Below are 23131 nucleotides of genomic sequence, written 5' to 3'. Positions count from 1 at the left end.
TTTTCAATATTATTGATTGGAATGTGTTTGCTTCTCTTGGAACATGGAAATGTTTGGAAAGCACATATCAGGATAGGAGGTGATTGGGATTTCACAGCTGATAGTAGCCCACACTGAAACAGAGTTTTTTTTTCTCATCTCTAGAAAGAGACAACTCTAGAATAGATTGTAGTACAGCAAAACTAAGATCAGAGTAAACATTAAAGAATACTCAATCAATGAATTGACTTGCTTATCTGCAGAAAATACAGCCCTAATGTGAACAAAACGTACATAGCTTATTATAAAGTATCTTGTTAAGTTCTTTTTCTGTCTTAAGTTCTCTGGAACAGTATTTGGAAAAAACACATCTTTGGGTACTTGTGAACAACCATCGGGCTAATACTTGCTGCTTTGACCCATAGTGTGTTCTGTTGAAATCCTTTTGCCAGATGTTATAGCACAGAACAATATGACATATTATATCCACCATCCTACACCATTAGACCACACCCAGAATGCATTACCTGAAACAAAGTATTATTAAACATATAGAACATAGAAACCAGCTTACTATCCCCTAAAGAGGCAGTCATACCAAATTCTGTTTTTGGTTCACTGTCCCTACTTAAATAAAATCCAAACACCATGTCAGCGGAAAAGACTCCTCATTCATTTGCCCTGTAGGTGCTTTGGTGTAAAGATGCTGTACCAAGAGTGCTGGTTGTCTATTAACGTGTGTGTGTGTGTGTGCGCCCACATATGCACCTTTGCCAGCACTGGGATGTGTATACACACACTGCCACTATACTGCCCCCTTGCTGTTTAGTTTAGTACTGAAACAGATTGCAGTGCAGAGGTCAGTTATAGGAACCGGAATGTATAGTGTTTTTCATAGAAACATTTCTAGCCATAAACTATACTAGAGGGATTATTATTAGTTTGAAAGTAAAATGTAGTATTAACATGACATATTGATGGGAATGTCATTACTGTTACCAGTTTTGAATATTGCCAAGAAGACATCATCCATCTGAAGAAAATATGTTACAGTTAACAATTTAATTTACCATAGTGAGTAATAGTATAAGCATCACAACAGAAAGCCCTGGTCATGTCTTGGGATGATTATGTCTGGGCCCCAAGTACTGTAATATATATTGTAACTTGAACCCTCGAGAAGTAATACAGGGAGGACCTAAATATTTGCAAAGAATTGTTTGCCCCTCAAAATGTCTGCATGTTCTATGTAAGCTTTACTTTAAATATAAGTAAGATTAATCGTTTTCGTAGGTTTAAAATGCTTTATTTACACTGAAAGATTAAAAAATTTTAAAAGTGGGTATATAAAACAAAATAATCAGAGAAGAGAAAATGTCTGTTTCACAGGTAAAAAATAGAGCATTAATATTCTACCGCAAATCTCGCTTCATGAGAAGAATTCTAGAATAGGTTATGTTATTAATACTAAAATGTTATTAAGTAGAGTTCCAATTAAAACAAACTACAGACGAAAACCATTTACAAGCGCTAATCTGAAGATTTGTTTATGGCTACAGACGATCTCAGAATGTAAATTAATTGCAGCAGTCTCTATGGAATGATCTAAAATATATAGTATAGCAGTAGTGATGAATATTATATCCACTGATTGAATTCTAGAAGAAAAAATAATCTAAAACTACATTTATTGTCAAAAATATTGTGTTACTAAATGTTATTGTTTCAAATCTGGGCCGACCTGGGGAGTGTGTTTTGACTTTTGAAAGGTTTAAAGCTGGGGGTTAGATTGAAGTGAGGTTCAGAAGTATGGGTCGTCACGAGCAAAGTCTTGTAAACATGAACAGGAAAAGGTGATAAGAGACAGGGATAGCCTTAGTACACGGGAAGAACATAAAAAATGGGTAGGGGAGAATTTTGTTATGAGGGCAGAAATATACAGGGCAGTAGTATTTTGGAGGGCTTTGTATGTAAGCATAAGGATTTTGATCAGATTTAATAAAATGTAATTCTTGAGGTAATTGGAAACAAGTAGGAAAGCAGAAAAAGAGCATTGTGTAAGGAAAATATGCCTAGCAGCAGCATTTTGTACAGATTGCAGAGGACAGTTGAGTCGAGATAGAGGACAAATAGCAAACATGGAATTGAGACAAGATGAGGAGAAGACAGGTAGATTTGGGTACCATCTACACTTAGGTGATAAGTGAAGCCAAACGAGTTGATTTGTTTGCTGGGAGAGGATGTGTAAAGAGAGAGAGAAGAGCAAAGGGCCAAGAACAAATCCCTAAGGGACACCAACAACAGTGTAAGAGGTGACAATGCCAGAGAAAGAACACTTGGATAGATATGATGAGATCCAGGAGAGCGTTCTACCTATAGAAGAAGGTAGTGATCAACAGTATCATAAGCAGTAGAGAGATCCAGGAGTATTAGCAGGGAGGAGCTCTGTTTCAATAGAATTAAGGGATCTGAAACTAGAACAAAGAGCTTCAAGGAGGGAAATGAGGAGACAAGGTTAGTTAAGCAATTGCATACTTACTCAAGCAACTTGAAGGCAAAAGGATGGGGGGGTAGGGTAAAGAGGACAGGTTGTTGGGTGTGAAGAAGAAATTAGAACGACAAGTTATTCATTTGTAGGGGAAACCATTTAGTGTATGTGTATTTCTATGATTAGTTAATCAGACTACAGCCTTCTCTAAACTACATGGCATTACCACTTATCACTAGCCAGTAGACTTGTGCATTCAGTCTGTAGCAACAGCAAAGGTTCAGGAGGGTAAGATGTGGCAGAATTCAAGGCAGGACACAATCAGAACCATAACAGAACTTTCTACAGCATAGATAACGGGCTAATTGCCAATGAATTGGAACTCTGCAGTAAGGTATTCATCCAAAGATTCACTGTATACCACTGCCTCCAGACCTGACCTACTACAAACTACTACTCTTGAGTTTTCATGAAAACCCAAAACCATTAAGAAACTCTAAAAGGAGGGTGGGTAGAACCACATTCTCACAAAAGGGTGGAGCCAAGGAGACAGCCTTTGCCACGTTCCACCAATCAGGGGAGAGGGTGTGCCTTTTTCACCAGGAGGCCATGTCTAGTTGTTCACTGAGAACGGGACAAAGAAAGAACAATTTTTGGAGAAAGATGACAGAAGAAGATGCAAGAGAAGAAGGGGGAGCTGCATGTGAAAGAGATAGGGACACAGCAGCGGTCGACCGAGAAGGTTGGGAGACGTACAAAGAGTGACAACAAATTTCTTTCTATAATCTTTGGAGAATCATTAAAGTGTTTTTATGGCAGTCTCATATCCAGCCCCACATATTCCACTTGAACTGCACCAATCTCTGCTAGTGTCCTATAGCAATTTGCACTATACCGTATCCAGACCCGTATTTCTGTACTCAACAGGGTGTTTGGCAACTTAAGCTTCCTCTAAGTATTGGCCTGATTGATACCATGATTTGGGTTGAGTAGATTTTGGTATATTTTTTTATCTTAATATCCTATTTAAGCCAATTTACCACTCGTGTGTCTGGAGTGTAAATGTTTCTTTGGGTTTTTTTGTGTTTGAATAAATTCGAAAATGAACTTAGAGATTGTAAACTCATTAGCTTCATGGGTCCCTTTGGCACCTGGAACCATTCAGAAGGCTAAGCAATCACAGCTCCACAGAGTAGTCCAATTAAGAGAAAACGTAGGTTTTCCAGTTAAACAGTTTCCGCATTTAAGTTCTGGGACAAAAAACGACTTAAGTCACCGTGTATGTGCTGCCAACTTGGTAACCAGAAGAATTAGAGCAAGGCTGGGCAGATAAGAAGTGTTCACAACGCAACATGGTTAACTTTATTCCAACAATATAACAGAGAAAACACAAGGTTATGCAGACAGACATCTATAATAATCACAACTGTACAACACAGAATGAGGACTAAAGATAAATACGATTCTAACAATTTTAAAGACAAACTTATGTTAACATGTGTAAGAAGATTGAGCATTGTATTTACTGTAAAATCCCACATCTAATACTCACATTGTCTTTTCTTTTAGGACACTAACAGAGAGCTGCATTATGTACAGGTACAAACAATATGACCTCTATATAAAAGACTTCTTAACGAGCAATGCCTATCACACATTGGTGCATATTATACATGAGGATGATAAAACACGTATACCGGTATGTTTTTTATACATTCAGTGGGTTAATGTTTGCCCAAGTAGAAAAGTAGTTAAACTTTTATCCATTCTCAAAGCATAAAAATATATTTTTGTACATATTCTGCAATCTAAGAGTACATTATATAGAGTTAAAAATGTGAGGACTTTCAGCATGATCCTAAAATGGTTTTTTTTAAGTATAATTGAATTATGGATATTCTGTAATTTATAATAATAATAAAAAAAAGAGAAATCATTACAAATAGCCTCTGTTTCCAAATAAAAGAACAACTTACAAAAATAGTGTTATATATATATATTTATATTTCCAGCTTTTTGTGAGTGTGATATATATATATTTTTACTGCATTCCTCATATTCAATGTCCCTGTTGGATATTTCCAACACTAAGTGCTTTATCATGCACTGAAATTCCAGTGTAAAAGTCCAAAACATATGCCATGTTCTCAGTTCCCAGCTGTCCCATGTGGATGATTTAGTTACTGGCCTTTCCGATTCAGTTTCTATGTATTTAACAGACAGGTTTACCAAAATACTCAGAAATCCATGTTGATCTTCAGTTTGCAGCAAGGCATCGTCTGAATGATCCCGAGGTGGATATTTTTATGGCTCTCCATCGGCAGGGGGTGGCTGACATAGCTTGTACAACCTACCAGAAATCATACAATACATGTGGGTTTAATGTACATAAGGAACACCCGAAACATAATTCATTAAAGATCACCAAATGGTATTAAAACGACCTGATGAAGCATTTTACTAAACATAAATACAACCATGTGTATGTAAAAAAACATATATATATATATATTTATATATATACACATACATATATAAACCAGCTATCCACTACTCCTGCTCAAATGATTGGATTAATAGTACTTATTTATGTGTATGGGGTCCCCTTCAATATGACTAAAAAATCTTATATTATATGTATGAATCTATCTGAAGATTGTTTTACACACCAGTCATATCTTATTAGAAATGAAAATAAATGTCAAACACTCCCCCCCACCCATTTAAATGAGGGTGTCCTGTGACATCAGCGGGAACACACACTGACGACGATCAGCGGGAACGTCAGCTCTCCCCAGGCAGGTAGTCCTGGCCTCGTCACGCAAGGGTAGCCTCTAGGTAGCCAGAGCCCAAAAGTTTCCAGGTATGCTGATTAGTTTAACATAATTTGCTGTGGAATTCAGGTCTTGAAGGAAAACTCTAATAACTAGAGGTGGGCAAAACAGCTATGCAGGTGCAAAACCCGGGACTGAGCGTGGCTCGCCCATATCCTATCTCTTTACTCAGGAGCAAAAAGTAAAATGGGAAGACCCATATCTCAGTCTTCATGTGCTTCCCACTAGAGGACTGCATTTGGAGGCGGGTCCCAAAACAGTTGCGGGCGGTCTTGCTGGGGTTGCGGGCGGGAGTGGGCGGTCAGACACTGTACCTGCGGGTCCCGGTAATCCGCGCAGTCCCGCAAGGCTGCCTTCTCACTGCTCCCTTACAGTGTCTCCTCTCTTGCTCCGCCCAGTAAGAAAACGGAATCACGTGATGTGACGTCACTTCCCGTGACTCCGCCTTGTTCCTGGGCGGAGCAAGAGAAGAAACGCTGTGAGGGAGCAACTCGAGGGCAGCCTTGCGGGACTGCGCGGGAAATCTGCAGTTCAGGTAAGGAGGTGGGCTTGGTTGGCCACAAATGTGGCGGGAGCGGGTGGGATTGGCCACAAATGTGGAGGGAGCGGGTAGGATTGGCCACAAATGTGGAGGGAGTGGAACACCCCCATTGCGGGAGCAGGTGGGATTGGGCACAAAATCGGCGGGAGCGGGATTAACCCCTTCAATCCCCTATAGACGTACCGGGACGTCCAAAAAACGCCTATAAAGAAAACCCTATGGACGTCTCGGTACATCCAGCCATTCTTGCAGCATCAGGGACACATCCCTGCCGCTGCACAGGAGACCAGGCTGTCGTTTGACAGCCTGGACTCCCCACTGACAGCAGAAGCCAGCATCTGCTGTCCGATCTGCTGTAACAGCTTCCGGCATTCCCTTCCGGGTTGCGTCACTGCTGACATAACCCGAAAGGTCATCGGAGGACAGGATATCCCCTGTAGGGGATATCCTGTCCTCCGATGAGGCGCAGACGCTGCGATCTCTGTGCAGGTCTGTAAGGACCTGCATAGAGATCACAGTGTGATCGGTGCAGGGGGATTGCGGGGAGGGGAGTGAGAAACCATGTCTCTCACTCCCCCTCCCGTCCTGAAACAGAAAAGCTGGAAAAAAAAAGTTTATTCATTTAAAAATACCGTATTGGCTCGGATATAGGCCGCCCCCGTATATAGGCCGCACCCTAAAAGTTTGGTGCTTTTTTTAAAGAAAAAGTTTTTTTCTTTAAAAAAAGCACCAAAAAACATCCTGCCACTCTGTCCTCTCCCCCCCAAGATACGCTGCCACTCTGTCCTCCCCCCCTCCCCGAGATACGCTGCCACTCTGTCCTCCCCCCCTCCCCGAGATACGCTGCCACTCTGTCCTCCCCCCCTCCCCGAGATACGCTGCCACTCTGTCCTCCCCCCCTCCCCGAGATATGCTGCCACTCTGTCATCCCCCCCCCTCGAGATACGCTGCCACTCTGTCCTCCCCCCCCCTCGAGATACGCTGCCACTCTGTCCTCTCCCCCCCGAGATATGCTGCCACTCTGTCCCCCCCCGAGATATGCTGCCACTCTGCCCCCCCCCTCGAGATACGCTGCCACTCTGTCCTCCCCGCGATATGCTGCCACTCTGTTCCCCCCCCACCCCCCGACTTACCAGAGCAGACTCCCGGGTGTCTTACGGAGCCGGAGGGGGACATCTATGCACATCGTGTATACAACTCCCGGTACCGGCACTCAGCGGAAGTGCCGGCACTCAGCGGAAGTGCCGGCACCGGAAGTTGTATTGCGTAGATGTCTTCCGCCGGCCCTGCAAGACACCCGGGAGTCTGCCCTGGTAAGTCCAGGGGGTTCGAATGCATCGTGCGCACGTTCACCGGCAACGGCGCATCGCCGCTGCCGGTGAACGCCCGTGCGATGCACTGGGAAGTGCTGGCACGGGAGGCTGTCTGAGCGTATCAGACAGTAGGATACAGGTCCCCTGCACCGCTGCGGGGGATCTGTATCCTAACCCCGCTGCCTGCCCGGCGCCCGGACTTAAAGTGGGGGAAAAAAGTGCGGCCTATATTCGGGCCAATACGGTAAAAGTAAAAAATCATTAAAATAATAATATAAATAATAATAAAAAAAATAATAATGTGAGCTGTGATGTCATTGTGACATCACTGGCATGTTCAGGAGATCTCTAAGAGGACCTCTAACCTTTTTTGTGTAAAAAAATTATATAAAAAATACAAAAAAAATAAAAATAAAATAAAAAAATATATAAAAAAAGATAATAAAAAAATAATTAAAAAACCTTACGTCCCATTGCCCTAGCATAACATCTAGCCAGTATAACCCTCCTGCCCCCGTTCACAACCCCCAAACGCGTTAAGCCATAGGCATAAAGATTATACAAAAAATGTACACCTTATAGTATGCTCCCAGGTGCTGGGAAAGTATGGAAAATCTATATAAATTAGTTATTTCTGAAATCAGGACACCTGAATTGATAAATTTGGAGGGGATTTTCCATCACTTTACCTAATTATTTCATAATTTTGTGAGGATTCAGAGGGAAAATGTAAAAAAAAATCAGTTTTTTTTCTAATTTTCTCTAGTTTTTACTAAATTTCTCATTCTAAATTTTCAGCTAATCATCCAACTATGGTATCAAACGAAAGCTCTATCTCTCCTTGAAAAAACAATATATAGTTTACATGGGTACACTATTCACAGGAAAAGAGAATAATCTCTGAACCGACATAGCGCAAAAATGGCAAAATTGCTCCGGGCTTTGAGGTACCAAAAACCCCTGGGATTGAAGGGGTTAAAAAAGCAGTCCCGCGCAGGGCTCTACTTCCCACGGAGTGTTATCCTTGTGCCATTACAGACGTGTCCATGTTTATTTTGTTACATCACAATCCACCAGTGCTGAATCTTTATTTGGCTAAATGGATTGCCCTGTTTTTGTAGGACATGCTTCCTTTACTACAATGTATATGTTTACCCAAAAACTATTCCTTAACTACAGAGCTTTGCCCATCATTTTGTCCAACAAACCTTGTACATGCTTAATGTTTATAATACTGTTTATAATTATGTGCAGAGGGTATAAATGGTACAGTTTAGATGTTTGTTTCTTTCGTTTGGGGTTTCTTTTCAATTCAGGTTAAAAAAAACAAAAAACATTGAAGTTTGCAGTAACAAACATATCTCATATATCCTTAGACAATATGAACCCGTAATACATTCATTCTTACTATTAGTCAGTTTTTTCTACACAGCAGCTGGCGCTGCTGGATATGCCTGCTGTTTTATTACATTGTTGTTTTCCATTTGTTTAAAAAATATATTGAGATACTGCACATTTATTACATATAATGCAATAGTCTATATATCATTGTCTTCAATATTTCATAAAGACCAACATAATCACAAAAGTGGCTGAATCTTTCTGAAAAAATGGAAAAACATGGTTCATATCTTCTAAAGGAATCATTATTTGTTCACCGCAGCTAAATGGAGCCAGACCAAAACATCCATTCAATCAGATGAACTACGTGATGCAGAAATAATAAACTATTAATAAATGAAGAATAAAAATTCTGGGTTCGATGTATCAGATTTCCTTGTAAAATATGGTCTACCCCTCTAAAGCCCAAGCAAGGTATATCGCAATTTATTATCGGTTTGTCTTAACACGGTTCTTTAGTCTCATACCGTACCTTGGAGCAGAGGCTGGGGTTCTGTCCCTCACGCCAAGATTCTTTGCTGTATTTTGAACCCTTGCTCCCTATAACAGACGGAAGGGAAAAAGAAGAACATGTAAAATGTGTAAGTTTGTAAAACCTATTTTAATCATGTAGTCGAAAACCAAATAAACCTTTTTAACAGATCCTGAATTGAGAAAACCATTTTCCCCACATTTAGCATAACATTAACATCACATCAAAGCGTATTAGACAGCTGAGCGTATAAACATTACGCTCGCACAAAGGACGTGTTTGCAAATGTGTATTAAACATAAAACATGCCCGGCTTATAGTAGTAAATTTGCTACCGTTTGTGCCAATTGACCAGGACAAGTAACTAAAAATTATTGTTAGATTAATATACCTCAAGTCACTCGAACGACAAGCGAATTGGAAACAAATGCTAAAAACGTAAAGAATGGCATGCCACAAAGAGCAGCGTGAATCAATTTTAAATCAGTAGCTATTATAGCTCTATTGCAATGTAGAGGAAAATGAGTATTTAATATGTAAACACTTTTACACAGGTTTATTTAGTATACAGAATTGCAAAATGTATTATTTTGGGGAAAGTGGCTGAATTAATACCTTTGGGATAATGGGTTTCCTAAACCTGATGCACTGTACACATTTAGTTTTAGAATTAAACGGTATGCTTCATGGTAAAACAATAGGTTAAGCTTCAGTCAATCCTATATACAATCCAAATCCAAATAATACATGGTAAATAAAATAAAAAAGTGCTATATTTTAACTGGTGGAGATACTTTATATGTTACGGTCACACATGGTATAGTACCCTAAATACCAATGCATAGGAAAAGAGACAATAGGCCTTTTTAAATGTGGTTAAATTCTGGCTAAATGGGGTGGAAACATGAAGGGCTCATCTTGGTGGATTAACATGATGAGCTGTAAAGTTAGTACTTGTTCTGAATATTATGGTCCTTTTTTTTAATCCATTCAGCTTCCATGAGTGATATGCCAGACCACAAAATGTTCTTTGACTTTACTGGCAGGACTTTGCCATACAATGAAACTATAGGATCCTTTAGAAGGTCTTGTTTCTACATCAGGCCCTTTATTTTCTATTTTTCTTTATAAACATTTAGAGAATGGCTATTAACCAAAACAAATATTTATCACACCGATCAACTCTTAGTGACTACAAAACCATTTTGTCAAATATATTCAGCAGCGCTTTAATTAAGCTGCTGTAGGTTGCTTCAACCATATAAGTATCTGAAATAAATAAAATATTTAGTATGATTTGTAGGAAAAATAAATACAAAAAATAATTCAAGGCCTTAGTTTTGGGGTGAAATTACAGTTTCTCAATTAATCAGCTCTCCAGTAATAGCAATCAAATCACAATAATAAATTACTTTCTTCCTGAATATTCCATGATTGCAGGGATTTAAACAAGCACTCCGTTGTTGCTTTAAAGTAATTTGGTTTGTACATTCGAATTCAATAGCTTGAATCACATTCTAATAAAATTCATACAATTATACAAAAAGCATTTTTAGCATTCCAAAGATTTATGCCTTAGGATTACTTTGCTTAAAAAAAAAAAAAAGATCAAGCCAAGACTATTGATTAAGCCATCAGTGCTAACAGATATTGCCAAAACTACATTCATGACATATCCATTTCAATAAATGCTGATGCCAATAAACTTTTTTTTCGTGAACCGGTTTCCTTCCATTTATTTCAAATTTCTAATTACATTTGCATGCCAGGATAGCACTGGAACTGTAATAAAAGGGGGGCAATGAGTATGATGACAAATGTTTAAACCACGCCTGGCAATGGCAAGGAAGATCAGAATGCAGGTAACTGTAACACATGGAAAAAAATACTATACTGAAGGCTTCCCTGCAATGGTAGAGGTTAATACAGTAAATGATTTTAAACATGCATGGGGCAGGCATATGGTTATTCCGAATCTAATGAGACCAAGGTGTTTGTGTTTACATCAGGAAAAACGGGCAGACTCTTCTGAAAAATTCAGGAGGAATTAACTATGTTTATGCAATACTAAGAAAAAAATATGTAAAATGTAAATTATGAGCTGTTGGACTATAAAATGAGATATAATTCTGAGATTAGGTTACCTGTTTTCTCATGACATCTGTTGCTTGCATGATGTAACGTGGAGGCAGGCCATGACTTCGAGCAAGAATAAGAGCTTGTTCAAGAGTAACACTCAGTGTGGACCTACAATGGAGGAAAACCACAGCCATCAGTGCAAAAAGGCAGTCGGGAATGTCAGTGGATTATGGTGTAAAAAGCACAGATACACTGTATGGAAACTACCCTGGTACTTCAATCAAACGGACTCTATACCACTATGACGGTTCCTCATACAGGATTTGTGTTGTATGGTGCTGTTCCACCTTCTCGGTCGTTATCATTAAATATCATTCCTAGTTCTGTTTGATACACAAAGCCTTCCTTGAAATATGTTTGGCCTTATTGAAAAAGTTGGCTCCATTTATAATTTTTGGGGAATAGTTAACGGTCATGGGAAACAGTTTCAGGCACTGAGAGGTTGTTGATGCAGAAACTGAACAAAACTCTTAAAAGATTCTGGCTTAACATGCCTGAAGATTCAATTAATGTTTTGTTCAACACCACCTTGGATATCAACCTGGTTGTCCAGTCTCACAGTGCTTGCAATAAATTAAGTAAAGGAGTCATTTTAATCCTGCGACGGACTCATCTTTTTTTTATGAGGGTTTATTCCAGCAGCAGTCATCCTTCCATCTATTTTTACTTGGAAAATCCATATTATAGTAATTGGAGGAGGGCAGAAGTAAAAGGCATTATACGTTTATCACATCTGATTGAATCTATCCTTCCATATAAATCATCACAGTGGGGTGGATTTTACTACCAGTTAAAATGAATTACTGAATTTGATGTTGTTCTTAAAACCATTGGTGAATCTGTAGCTATGGTTGTGGTACATATGTACTCCAGTCTAGCCCTAAGGGGGATTAATTCACAGACATGCCAATAGAAAGGGTGCTAATCGTACCCCGTGTCATTATAGGCTTTCAAACATAAAGTTTTAGGTTCCCCATAATGAGGTTGGCACACAAACAGAGTCATTACTAACAGCATGTGAGCATCTCAACAGCCGCACAATGGATTGAAGAAGAATGTCCTCATTAGTGCCTGTAATGAAGGCTCTGCAGTACTTCAGCCAAAAAAACACAAATCAGCAAATAATCAGGTGAGATGTATCGTTGGTATTACACTTTATCACATTTTATGGAAAACTAAGTAGACGGAAATCAATACCCCTCTCCATTTTTGCACAGGTCATGCAATTTTCCACCGTTCATCTCACTCCTCCATGGTAATATTCGTCCATTATGCCCAGCATTACTAATTAACTATCAAACAAATAATTCAGATAATAATTCAAGTTCTGATGTACAGCTGATCGGCTTGTCTGGGAGAAAATATATTACTAAAAACAAACAACAAAGCCTTGCCGCGTGAAATATTATTTGAAGCTGGTTGATTCAGCAATTCCCTATAATCCAGTATTCCCTGGCTACTAAAAAGTGTCCCCTGATCCACGTTTTGCACTTTGGATTCAAAAATAATATTAATTAATAGTTTTATCACAGTTGTGCAGCAACAGAGAAGCAAAACATCAAAAGAAATTATCTTGCTCACAAATATACGATCCCTGGATACTCTCCTGGACTGTACCTTCCTTTGGCCTGCTTACCCTTGCTTTGAATGCTGTATAGGGAGCCTGACCAGAGATCTGAAGTAAGAGAACCCCTCTCTCTCCCTGCTACTAAAGCCTCCCGCTATACAACCCAGCACCCTGCTTGCTTTTTCCAACGTTTTATTACATCTCCAAAAAATATGTTGTAAATATTTCAGATGTAATACACACATATATAGTATGCATTCTTTATTTCAGGCTTATGTTACAATAAAATGTACGTATATATTGTATGTATATATTGTTAGTATTTACATCTGGAGAATAGGAATCCACTCGTTCACCCCTAGTTTTCTAAAATTAGGGAAAAAATGAATTATACATGATATAACATTAACTATACAGTACACAATTTTGTCATCTGCAAAAAAAATAATGTTCTTCTTTAATTGTCAATTAAATATTTAATGAAATATATCAAACATATCTCAGAAGATGCTACACATGTAAAAGTAAATTATGTAAAAGTAATTACACCAATAGTTATTTTGTATGTAATTTTTATTTAATGAAATAGTGCCACGCTGATGATATCTACAGTACTAAAGGTCAGATGATTATTAGTTGTACCTAAAGTCATGCATATAACCACATCTCGACCTCCTGCGCATCTTAAGAACTTTATTGCTGAGGTTAAAGCGAGATCAGTGCATTTCTGATTTTTTTTTTTATTGCCTGCATGTCACAATAACAAATCGATACAACATAAACCTTACACCCTGTTAACGATCAGAATAAATTACCGCGTATTTAACATCACCTATTTCAACGAGTGCTGTTTTAGATATAATATCACTGTATCACTTTTGTTCTAATGATTTGAGGTGGAAAACTAATGATAATTTTTTATTAGTGTTAGTTTTACAGTGTTGTTCAGTGGGCCTGATAGATGAAGATAATAAAGGGCCCTATTTAAAACATACGTAACTAATCTATTTAACCATAATGAATGGCATCCATATACTTAGATTTCCATGTGTTTCTTTATAATATATATGGCCCTCTGAGAGTACTGGCTGTAGGCCTTTAATCATTTTGCATATTTTCTCCAGAGTTGGGTTGTAGGTAACTACCAGAGGGATCCTGCTTGTGTTTTCCTTTTCTTTATACTGTAAAAGCCTTACCCTTAATTTTTTTTAGATATAGTTTTTTCCCCTGTAGCCCTTCCTCTGCCACTACGCTTAGGTGTTTGTCTCTGTCCTTGATGTCAGAGCTGATAGCTTGGCTGTAGATAACACCTTGTTTTGTGTGATTGGGATGGAAGCTTGTGGAGGTAGCTGTACCTGCCATCGGTGAGAGTTATGGCGCAGTCCAGGAAGCTCACACTATGTTTTAAGAAATTGAGGTTTTTTTTGATGGGTAGAATGAATTGAAAGATTCATGGAAGTTTGAAAGGTTTTCTTCTTTTGTCCATATTATGAAAATGTCATCGATATAACGATAATATTTGGTTTGTGGGGGTGAGTGGTTAGAAATCTCTATTCTAGGTCGGCCATGAAAAGATTAGTGTACTGTGGTGACATTTTAGTGCCCATGGCTGTCCCAGTCATTGGTAGGGAGTTGTTGAAATCGAAATGGTTGTAAGTATAAATTCTGTAAGCTTGGCGATAGTTTCATTATCATATTGCGTGTGACATTGTGGGAGGGGAAGAATTTGATGCCTCAATACCATCTTTATGGGGGATGTTACTATATAAAGACTCCACATCCACCTGCTGAAAATTAAAGTACTCAAAGGGAATTTTAAAGACTCCCAGGGAAAAAAAAAACATTTGAGATAAAGGAGGGACTTAATGTGGATTCTGGTTTCCTGACACACTACCAGAACTTCATATGAACATTCATCTTAATGTCCAATGCGTGTCTAATTGTTAGAATTGTCTCTGATGAGTTAATATGTATATTGGTTTTCCTATGTATTTTTTCTGTCCTCTCAACCACTCTTAGGCCCATCATTTATGACACCCCACTAAACCCCACTCCCCTTCCCTAACACCATCACTTGTTTGAAGTGGTAACCTCTGTCATGCTGATCAGTATTGCTTCAGAACTGATGAAGAGATGATAAATCTCAAAAGCTTGTCTTTTAAATATTATGTTAGTCCAATAAAAAAGGTATCACTGCATACTCTGCAATACTCTGTTTTCTGTATTTTTGGTGTCGTGTCTAGCTATTTTTCATGCAAGAATTTGTTTTATTTTTTTTTTTAGAGTTTTTGTAACATAAACCGTACTTTTTATAGACATTTGTTATTTGTAGTAAATTTTGTTATTTGTAGTAAATTTTGTTATTTGTAGTAAATATGCCACAGGGCAGGCTCATTGCCACAGACAGCTAAATAAGATCAAAGCTTGCCATTTTTCATGGTGACAGAATGTACTTATATGAATACATTCTGCTGAGACTTCAGCACAGAAATGTATACATTTACTTTCAAAAATGTTACAAATACAGCATTTTGCTTTCTGCAATCCACTTTTCTGTTTCTTTTTTTAAAATTTCTTTAAATGAACTATATGAGCCATTCCGAATAGTCTTCTATTCATCCAAGTACAAATTCAGACACTGACCAGAAAAATATGCAGGAAAATACAATATATATATGTATAGATTTCTGTTCCACCCATCCTGGCTGATGTAAGAAGCTGGGAATACTAATTGTTATCTGTGTGCAGTGTTTAAATAAGCAAAGCATGTCCTGACTTAAATAAATATGAATATATTTTTAAATCAACCATTTTATAGGCAATAAATAACTATGAATACATTTTTAAATCAACCATTTTATAGGCAATACATAAATATGAATATATTTTTAAATCAACCATTTTATAGGCAAATGGAAAATTATTCAACTCTGCAAGTCTTTGTTGCCTAAAAAAACTGTAGTTTTTAGAAGAGAGTAGGAAAAAGTTAAAGCCAAGAGGAGCACTAACCGTAAGGGAAGTAAGTAGGGATTAAGAGTCAATTAACTCTGTCCTGAATCCATGGATTAGCAGGAAGCCAAAGAGTTTGGGAGTGGTTGGCAAACTAGAGCGGACTTCCAAGAAACACAAGGCCTTCAATAAGTCATCAAATAACAAAAAAAAACAGACGAGGGTTTAAAATAAAATATGTCCAAGGGCACCTGGCTCATGCAATGTTTGAAAATGATCTCATAGTTACAGTTGAAGGGTAATGTCTCTGTCAACACAGGAAATAGAAATGTAATTAATTCGAGGCTCTGTGCCCTTCTAAGAAAGTCAGAAGAGCAGCATCTGGTCGGATGGGGACAATATTTAACCATCCACAGCTAATGACGGGAGTCAGGACTGAGCAGAATTGGGGTAGAGAGATTATCCCAGAAAAAAACAGCCACAGAGTGATTTCTTTGAATTTGTGTTTGATGAAACATAACATACTCGTGGCAATGTTATATATATATATATATATACAGTATGCTGGTAATCAGCAATGTACTGTATGTTATACTAAATATGTTGGTAGGATTATAGGCACCGACTATTTTTATTATCAGCAGCATTGCCCAAGTTTGGACATTTTTCTTAACATATCTTTAAAAAGAACCAATTGAAACAATTCATACATTTCATTACAGTGGAAGTTCATATGCCATTAATAAAGTGAAGGAGCTTAAGCTCTCTTGGTTGGGCAGGGTTAATGCCTTAAAAATGACAGCCCTCCCGAAACTGTTTTATGTGCTCCGGACGGTCCCGGTTAAACCCCCGCGGGGGCTCTTAGGTTCTATTCAGAAATTTTTTGTTTCCTTCACTTGCATCAGAAGCAGGTCCAGAGTGGCGAATCGTACCCGGTTTGTGCCTCGGCTGCAGTGGGGTTTGGGTGTTCCCCATATAGAATCTTATCATGAGGCTTGCATTCTAGGCAAACTCTCCCTTTTCTTTCGCCCATTCGCCCTCCTACTTGGACGGCTCAAGAAAATAGCGTTATTTCTCCTCTTACTGTTGACCAGCTCTTGTAGCTACCCCGCTCTAAACGCCCGCGCCTTCTGCCTCTGCCCCTGACAACTAAGCACACTATTGACATATGGGATAAGGCGGCCAAACGTTTCCCTATTCTACATTGCCTTACACGTATTACTCCCTTACGGGTTTTGGAGTTGCTCATTCCTGATTTTTCTATTTCCCATTGGGTTCGCCCAGGTCTCTCCTCACTGGGGGATCTCTTTGAGGACGGGATTTTGCGTCCTTTTTCGCACTTCACATCTACACACAACATTCCATGACAAGACTTTTTTCGGTACCTCCAGGTCCGTCATCTCCTGGGCTCTTTGCCCTCGTCGGTGTGTCACTCTACCCCGCTCCTCCGCCAGGTGGCCGCCCTATGCGACTCAGCTCCCAGGTTTCAAGGGGGTATTTCTATTTGGTACTCGGTGTTACTGGCCCGTTTCTCTGCCCATAAGCTGCCTCATATGCTTGCCTGGGAGAGGGAGCTGGGAAAGGAATTCCCACTAGATACATGGCTGGAAGCGGAGGAGGCGATGCGGGGGGTTACTCATTGCACCAATCACATAGAGCGCCAAAAGAAGCTCAGTTGTCGCTGGTATCTTACCCCGGCTCGTCTTTCTCGCATGTGGCCAACCCAATCCAAACTTTGCTGGAGGGGCTGTGGCCACTCTGGTTCTATGCTTCATATATGGTGGAGCTGTCCAGTTCTGAAGCCGCTTTGGTTGGAGATATTTGCCCTGCTACATCGCATTTTTCACTGCCCATTTGATTTTCTTCCGGAATTTGCTTTACTCCATGTGTTCCCCGATCCTATCCCCTCCTCGACACGCAAGCTTCTCATACACATTCTCCTAGCCACTAAATTATGTATTGCCAGACACTAGAAGGCGCCTTTCCCTCCTACCGTCGCTGAAATAATTTCCACCACTGAGAGGCATAGGGTCTTGGAGAAAATGTCCCACGATTCGTCTTGCACCTCACATCTATACATGAAAGTCTGGACTCCCTGGCTTGCTAGCCAAGTCCTCTCTGATTATTGTTGATCGCTCGCCTTCGACCACACCCGGCCGGCACTCCGTTGTTCTGGTAGGACGCCGCGTGTTCTTATTGCGCCCTCTGTTCTGCGGCCTCGGCTGTCTGATGTATCACTGATTCGCTTTTGTTTTGGTTCATTTATGTTACATTTATTTTGTTTTTGTGACCATTTGCGCTACATAAGTCCACTCATCAAACGCCATTTATAACACACTGTATTGCATGTGGTCCTGTTGCTTCCACGTCATGGTTAATGTATGTTTTGAGTAAAACTGAAAAATTTTCATCGGTATCGTTTTCTTTTACGAGTCCGACTGATGCGAACTGTCGTTCCTCTGGGCATTATCTTAATTGCTATTTTACGGTTTGTCTTTTCGATCGCCGTGATGTTTGCCTGTTACAGTCCCGTCCTGCGTGACGGATGTTATTTGTCGTGGGTCCTGCGCGACTCTCTATTTGTTACCCGTTTTCCGATGAATAATAAAAAAATGTAAATTCAAAAAAAAAAATAAAGTGAAGGAGCTAAGCAGAAGGGTCCCCAATGCATGAATCTATAAATGCTCTCCAACCTCTGAAACTTCATTAGCTTGTATGTCCTATTTGCCTTCTCCCACAGGTTTGGGAGATGATGGAGGAGTCGATGATGGAGGAGTCGATGATGGAGGAGTCAATGATGGAGGAGTCAGTGATGGAGGAGTCAGTGATGGAGGAGTCAGTGATGGTGGAGTCACTGATGGTGGAGTCACTGATGGTGGAGAGGTATGATGTCATTTTGTTGGAATTTACAACTTTAGATTTAGTTAAAAGATGCATTGCTGTTAATCCATTGCCAAGTACATAGAAAAGTTTTTGCGCTCAGGAAGGGCATCAAGAGAGGAAAGAGGACACTTGAGGTTTGGTTACTTTTTAGGTGAGTTGAGAAACCATGACAGATCTTTCTGAAGGGTCAGAGACCCCCATAAAATATTTGCTCAGGGATCTACTAATATTAAACATGGCTGATGGTATGAGCCTAATAATACAATTCTGAAATAATCTACATAGAAGTAATGTATTACTACTTATGGATATGATATTACATTCACTTTATCTTCAATTTGACATACAATTAGTCTCCAAAGAAATAATTACAGCTGGCATAATTAGTATTTTTTTTAACATTCTTTATTAATTCATAATTAGCTTTTAAATCTATTTTCCTATGGCCTTAAATATTTCATATCCTTTTTTTGTTACATAAGATTTAGACCTTCAAATTGTGATTATGTGAAGGTTTTAATTAATGTGTCCAATCAGTATTGGTAGATTTTGATATGCTGATATGTTTCACGTACATATTCTTATTGGCACAATGAACTGATTTACACATTAGGAGATAATGATATGCCAAAAGACAGGGCTAGTCCTAACGGCTAGTAATCTACAGTATGAATAATCTACTACTTCTACAATAGAACTAGAGATCCCAATAATAGACTGTAAATAAAGTTTGTTATAGTGACACAATTCAGCAAAATAACCAAAATAACCAAAATAAAATTTTGTTGTTATGACCATCATGGAAACACACAAACCCAAACCGGTCCCTCCATACGTTAAGAAATTAAATATTTACATTTCAGCGATTATAAAAATAAGTATGCAATTGCTGGGGAAAACGACTAAAAAGTTACCATCTCTCATGCGGATAGTTCCTTTGCTAAAAAAAATGGTCTTTTGTCTAACAAAACACAACTCTGTATTGCAATGTGTCTCACTCACATTATAATTTTAAATGATTTACATTATGATCGCTGCTACTAATAATCACTATTTATTATAGCAGCGAAAATTGAACTATTTCTACACATAACTAATATGACACATTTGTGTTGAGTTACACTATTTTTGTATTTAAGGTTTTCATAAGATTAAGAGTTGCTATGGCAGCATTTCCTTATGTCATATGAATGATAATGACCATTTTGATAAGTTTAAAAACTGTGTTCAGCTCATAAAAAAAGAGAACAGGTTAAAAGGCTGATCACATGATTAGTACTGCTTTGCCTTAATTCCCCAACGAGGCACAGTCGTGCATGTTTAGTAACATGGCACTAGAACGTCTGGCTACTGTAGTTTCACCTATCCTTTTCAGTGATGATGTTGACATGAAACCCTAATGGCTCGCTAACATATTTAATTAGCGAGGGGAACCCACAACCTAAAAAGCATAAAAGGCATATACATTCAGATTCCTGGGTTACTGCTAGAATAATAATGACCAATAGTTACACAAAACAAAGGACTAATTCAGTGCATACCCAGCGAATGCCAAAACCACCTATCTAAAGCATAAATATTGGGGATTCTGTCACACTATATGGCTATATATTGGTTAGCCCGCCACTATGTCAAAGTACCCCAAGTTTGGCGAGTCCTATCTAATTTTACATGGCTATATTGCTTACCAGGCAGCTGAATCAGTGGGACTGCACTGGATGTTATCTCAACTAGAATTTAAAATCCTTCTCTGGACACCATTCATGAGGCACCTCCATGGCAGGAGGGGTGTTCAACTAGGGGAGCGTGCAACCTAAAATGCGGTTCTAGTGTTGCATGTCTATATCCCAGCCTGCTATATGGTGTGTATCATATACAGATGCAAGTAGTAAGTTGCACTCATATACAAAGATTACAGGGTAAAAAGGTTAGCCTTTTTTGTATGTATAGTATATAATCTCCAATGTATAACATGTATACTGGCCTCTTCAGTGTTTTAATGCTTTGACCGTCTCCTCTAAAAGCTTCAAGTTTACCGATACCAATACTATTCCAAGACCAAAAGATCCAAAGGCTACTAATACATTTTAATAATGAAACCAAACAAAAAAGTGAGCCCCCTCCAAACCCAAAAAGTATTTAAAAAAAAAAAAAAAAAAAGGGACCACAGCAATAACATACACCTCTAAACAACATCTGTAGTGGATCTGGACTAAAGAGTGCACTTGGATCTCCACATGTATATTTATTCCTTTAACAGTGGGTTTCATTTGTGATAATATTGTATTAAGTTTGGTTTAATAAAACGTAACTTTGTTATTGTTTATTGTCAACTGCAGGTTGGCTCGCAGGGATTATACTGCGGTTAAGCTGTCTCTGGTGTATTATTATTATTATTATATACATTTGTGTTGAGATAGATATCACAAACGTGAAGGACGTGAGTGATCACCTTCTGAAATTCAATCACAGGGTTAAACATGCAGATTCCTACCCATTAGTTCTGTTGATGAAAGGCTCGGCTGCTACAGTCAGATGGTAAACCCGCACGTTAATTGGCAGAAATGTTGTTACCAGCACACCAAAGGCTAAGCATTATTACAGCTAATGGCAAGAAACAAACACTTACAAAATATTTCAGCCTAGTTTAAAAGGCTCATTTCGGAGATCAGTACAGTTTCCAAACTATCATAATTACTGTATTTTACTGTAATAGCAAGAAAGGCAGCGCTTGGCACTCAGCTGCCGCGGACATCAACTCTCATCATGCTGTCCCAACACGGCTTAGCATGTCTTGTTGGCTGAATATATTTCATTAAGATGCAAAGACTGCATCATCGCTGCTGTATATACAACAAACAGGGGCAATTCTTGTTTATGTTGGGGATTTGTATAGAATTTGTAAGAAGAATGTTGTATTTGTTCTTTTTATATTATCATTTACGGGAAGAAGAGATATGGTTCATAATATAATGTCGTTCATTTGTAATTCTGTATCATACTTGTAATGTATGCATTAGTCTGGAAATAATGTATTCTGTCCTTTCAAGAACTCCATCCAACATCCATTAGCTGCTGTGGTTCTCGGTTTGCCACGTGCGGTGAACAAATAACATATATAGAAGCACATAAAAAAGAAACTAGTTCAGTGGTTTAAACATTTTCATTAAAACTGAAGTATCACATAAGGGAAGAGAGGGGTGGATGTAGGGGAACACACCCTGACCTGCTCAGGAGTAAACATTTTGGGCCACTAACTGAAACTTTCTGTTTTAAGCTTGCAATTCCACATGTCTCCACTGGGCTGCCTAGGGTTACAAAAACGTAAGGCAGCATTTAGATCCGGACTGGATCTCTTCAGTGCTCCTTTCTGGCTTTTCCTTTGCTGGTTTTCAATGCATATATTTCTGTAAATGTGTTTTAGACAGGACTGGATATTGCATATTGAGTGTGTTGTTGCTGGCCACTTGGCTGCATGCCCAATCTTCTGGCTATGACTCTGGTGGTATTCAACCATAATCTATTTAGCAGAGTTGATGGAGCAGCCGTCTGTACCGTCTGATGAAGTTCAATATTACATACACTAAAGGTTAAGTGCTTCAGGCCGGGAAAAAAGGATGTACCTACCTGTGGACCCCGCTATTGCACATTATAACATGGCACGCTCCAAGACGGTTGCAGAGTTCTGAAGCCACTGAAAGCAGTCCAACTCCGGAGGCACCGCACGCAGTGTTGGCGCAGGCTGCTGTGCGCTTAGAATGAATAAATGAATCCAGTAACCGATACAGTTCATCCAAAGCATTGAGTGGCCTCATCAGCTACAAGGGATATCAAACAAAGATATTCATGCAAAGCTGTTCATTGGTCTAGATTAGAATAAAACTATTAAGAAGCATATGGATCTCAGCATCTTCAAGGCAGTAGTACTATAATACCTGCAGCCTAGCTTTCTTCTGCTACAAAGCCACTATAACAGTGAAACATTGACATCAACCCCATATGAGCACCTTTTTTTCTTATTTGTTGCTTCTGCATTTCTGTTTACATCAATCTAATATTAGTTGGGGTTCAACAGTTTATCTAGAATGCCAAATGGTTTTCAAATGTTTCCGTGTAGTGAGAGATGCACTAAAATAAGTGACACTCGTTAGCTTATGCCTTAACGCAAGACCTTTTACACATCTCCCATCATTATCCTCCCACAGGTGCTAAATAAACATCCTGACACTAGCATGGAAGAGTCATTAAAGTGCACCTTTCAATAATTATTTCAGGGACCAAACTGGAATAACCCATAAGATTAGACGATTTTTATGAATCTTTAATTATTCTTTAAAATCCACGTTGTATTGAATGCAAAATTTACCTTATCAATGAATGCAGCTTTAGATGTTGTATTTGGGGGAAGGTTTGACTTATCCAAGTAAATGGCCCTAGAGAAGAAAGAAATAGCAATCAATCTAATGCAGGAATCATGGCAGTTCATTGTCAAGTAAGAACAATGGAACCAGCTACAATGAAAATCTATAGCAATAAAATATCCATCTCATTAATGATAAACTAAA

At 38.9% G+C, this 23131-nt stretch overlaps 1 protein-coding gene across 1 annotated transcript in view; it reads right to left on the bottom strand.

Annotated features, from left to right (window-relative positions):
- Positions 1-3797: 3797 nt before the first annotated feature.
- Positions 3798-23131, bottom strand: part of PREX2 (phosphatidylinositol-3,4,5-trisphosphate dependent Rac exchange factor 2) — a 118014-nt gene continuing 98680 nt past the window's right edge. The window contains exons 36-40 of the mRNA XM_053468318.1: positions 22933-22999; positions 22194-22384; positions 11173-11275; positions 9029-9096; positions 3798-4817 (exon numbers count right to left, since the gene is read on the bottom strand). Of these exons, the coding sequence (XP_053324293.1) occupies positions 4772-4817; positions 9029-9096; positions 11173-11275; positions 22194-22384; positions 22933-22999 (475 nt within the window). The 3' untranslated portion in view covers positions 3798-4771. The remainder of the gene's footprint in view (positions 4818-9028; positions 9097-11172; positions 11276-22193; positions 22385-22932; positions 23000-23131) is intronic.

The sequence above is a fragment of the Spea bombifrons genome, chromosome 5, assembly GCF_027358695.1.
Source record: "Spea bombifrons isolate aSpeBom1 chromosome 5, aSpeBom1.2.pri, whole genome shotgun sequence".
NCBI classification, from domain to species: domain Eukaryota; kingdom Metazoa; phylum Chordata; class Amphibia; order Anura; family Pelobatidae; genus Spea; species Spea bombifrons.
This window is presented reverse-complemented; position numbering and strand designations above follow the sequence as displayed.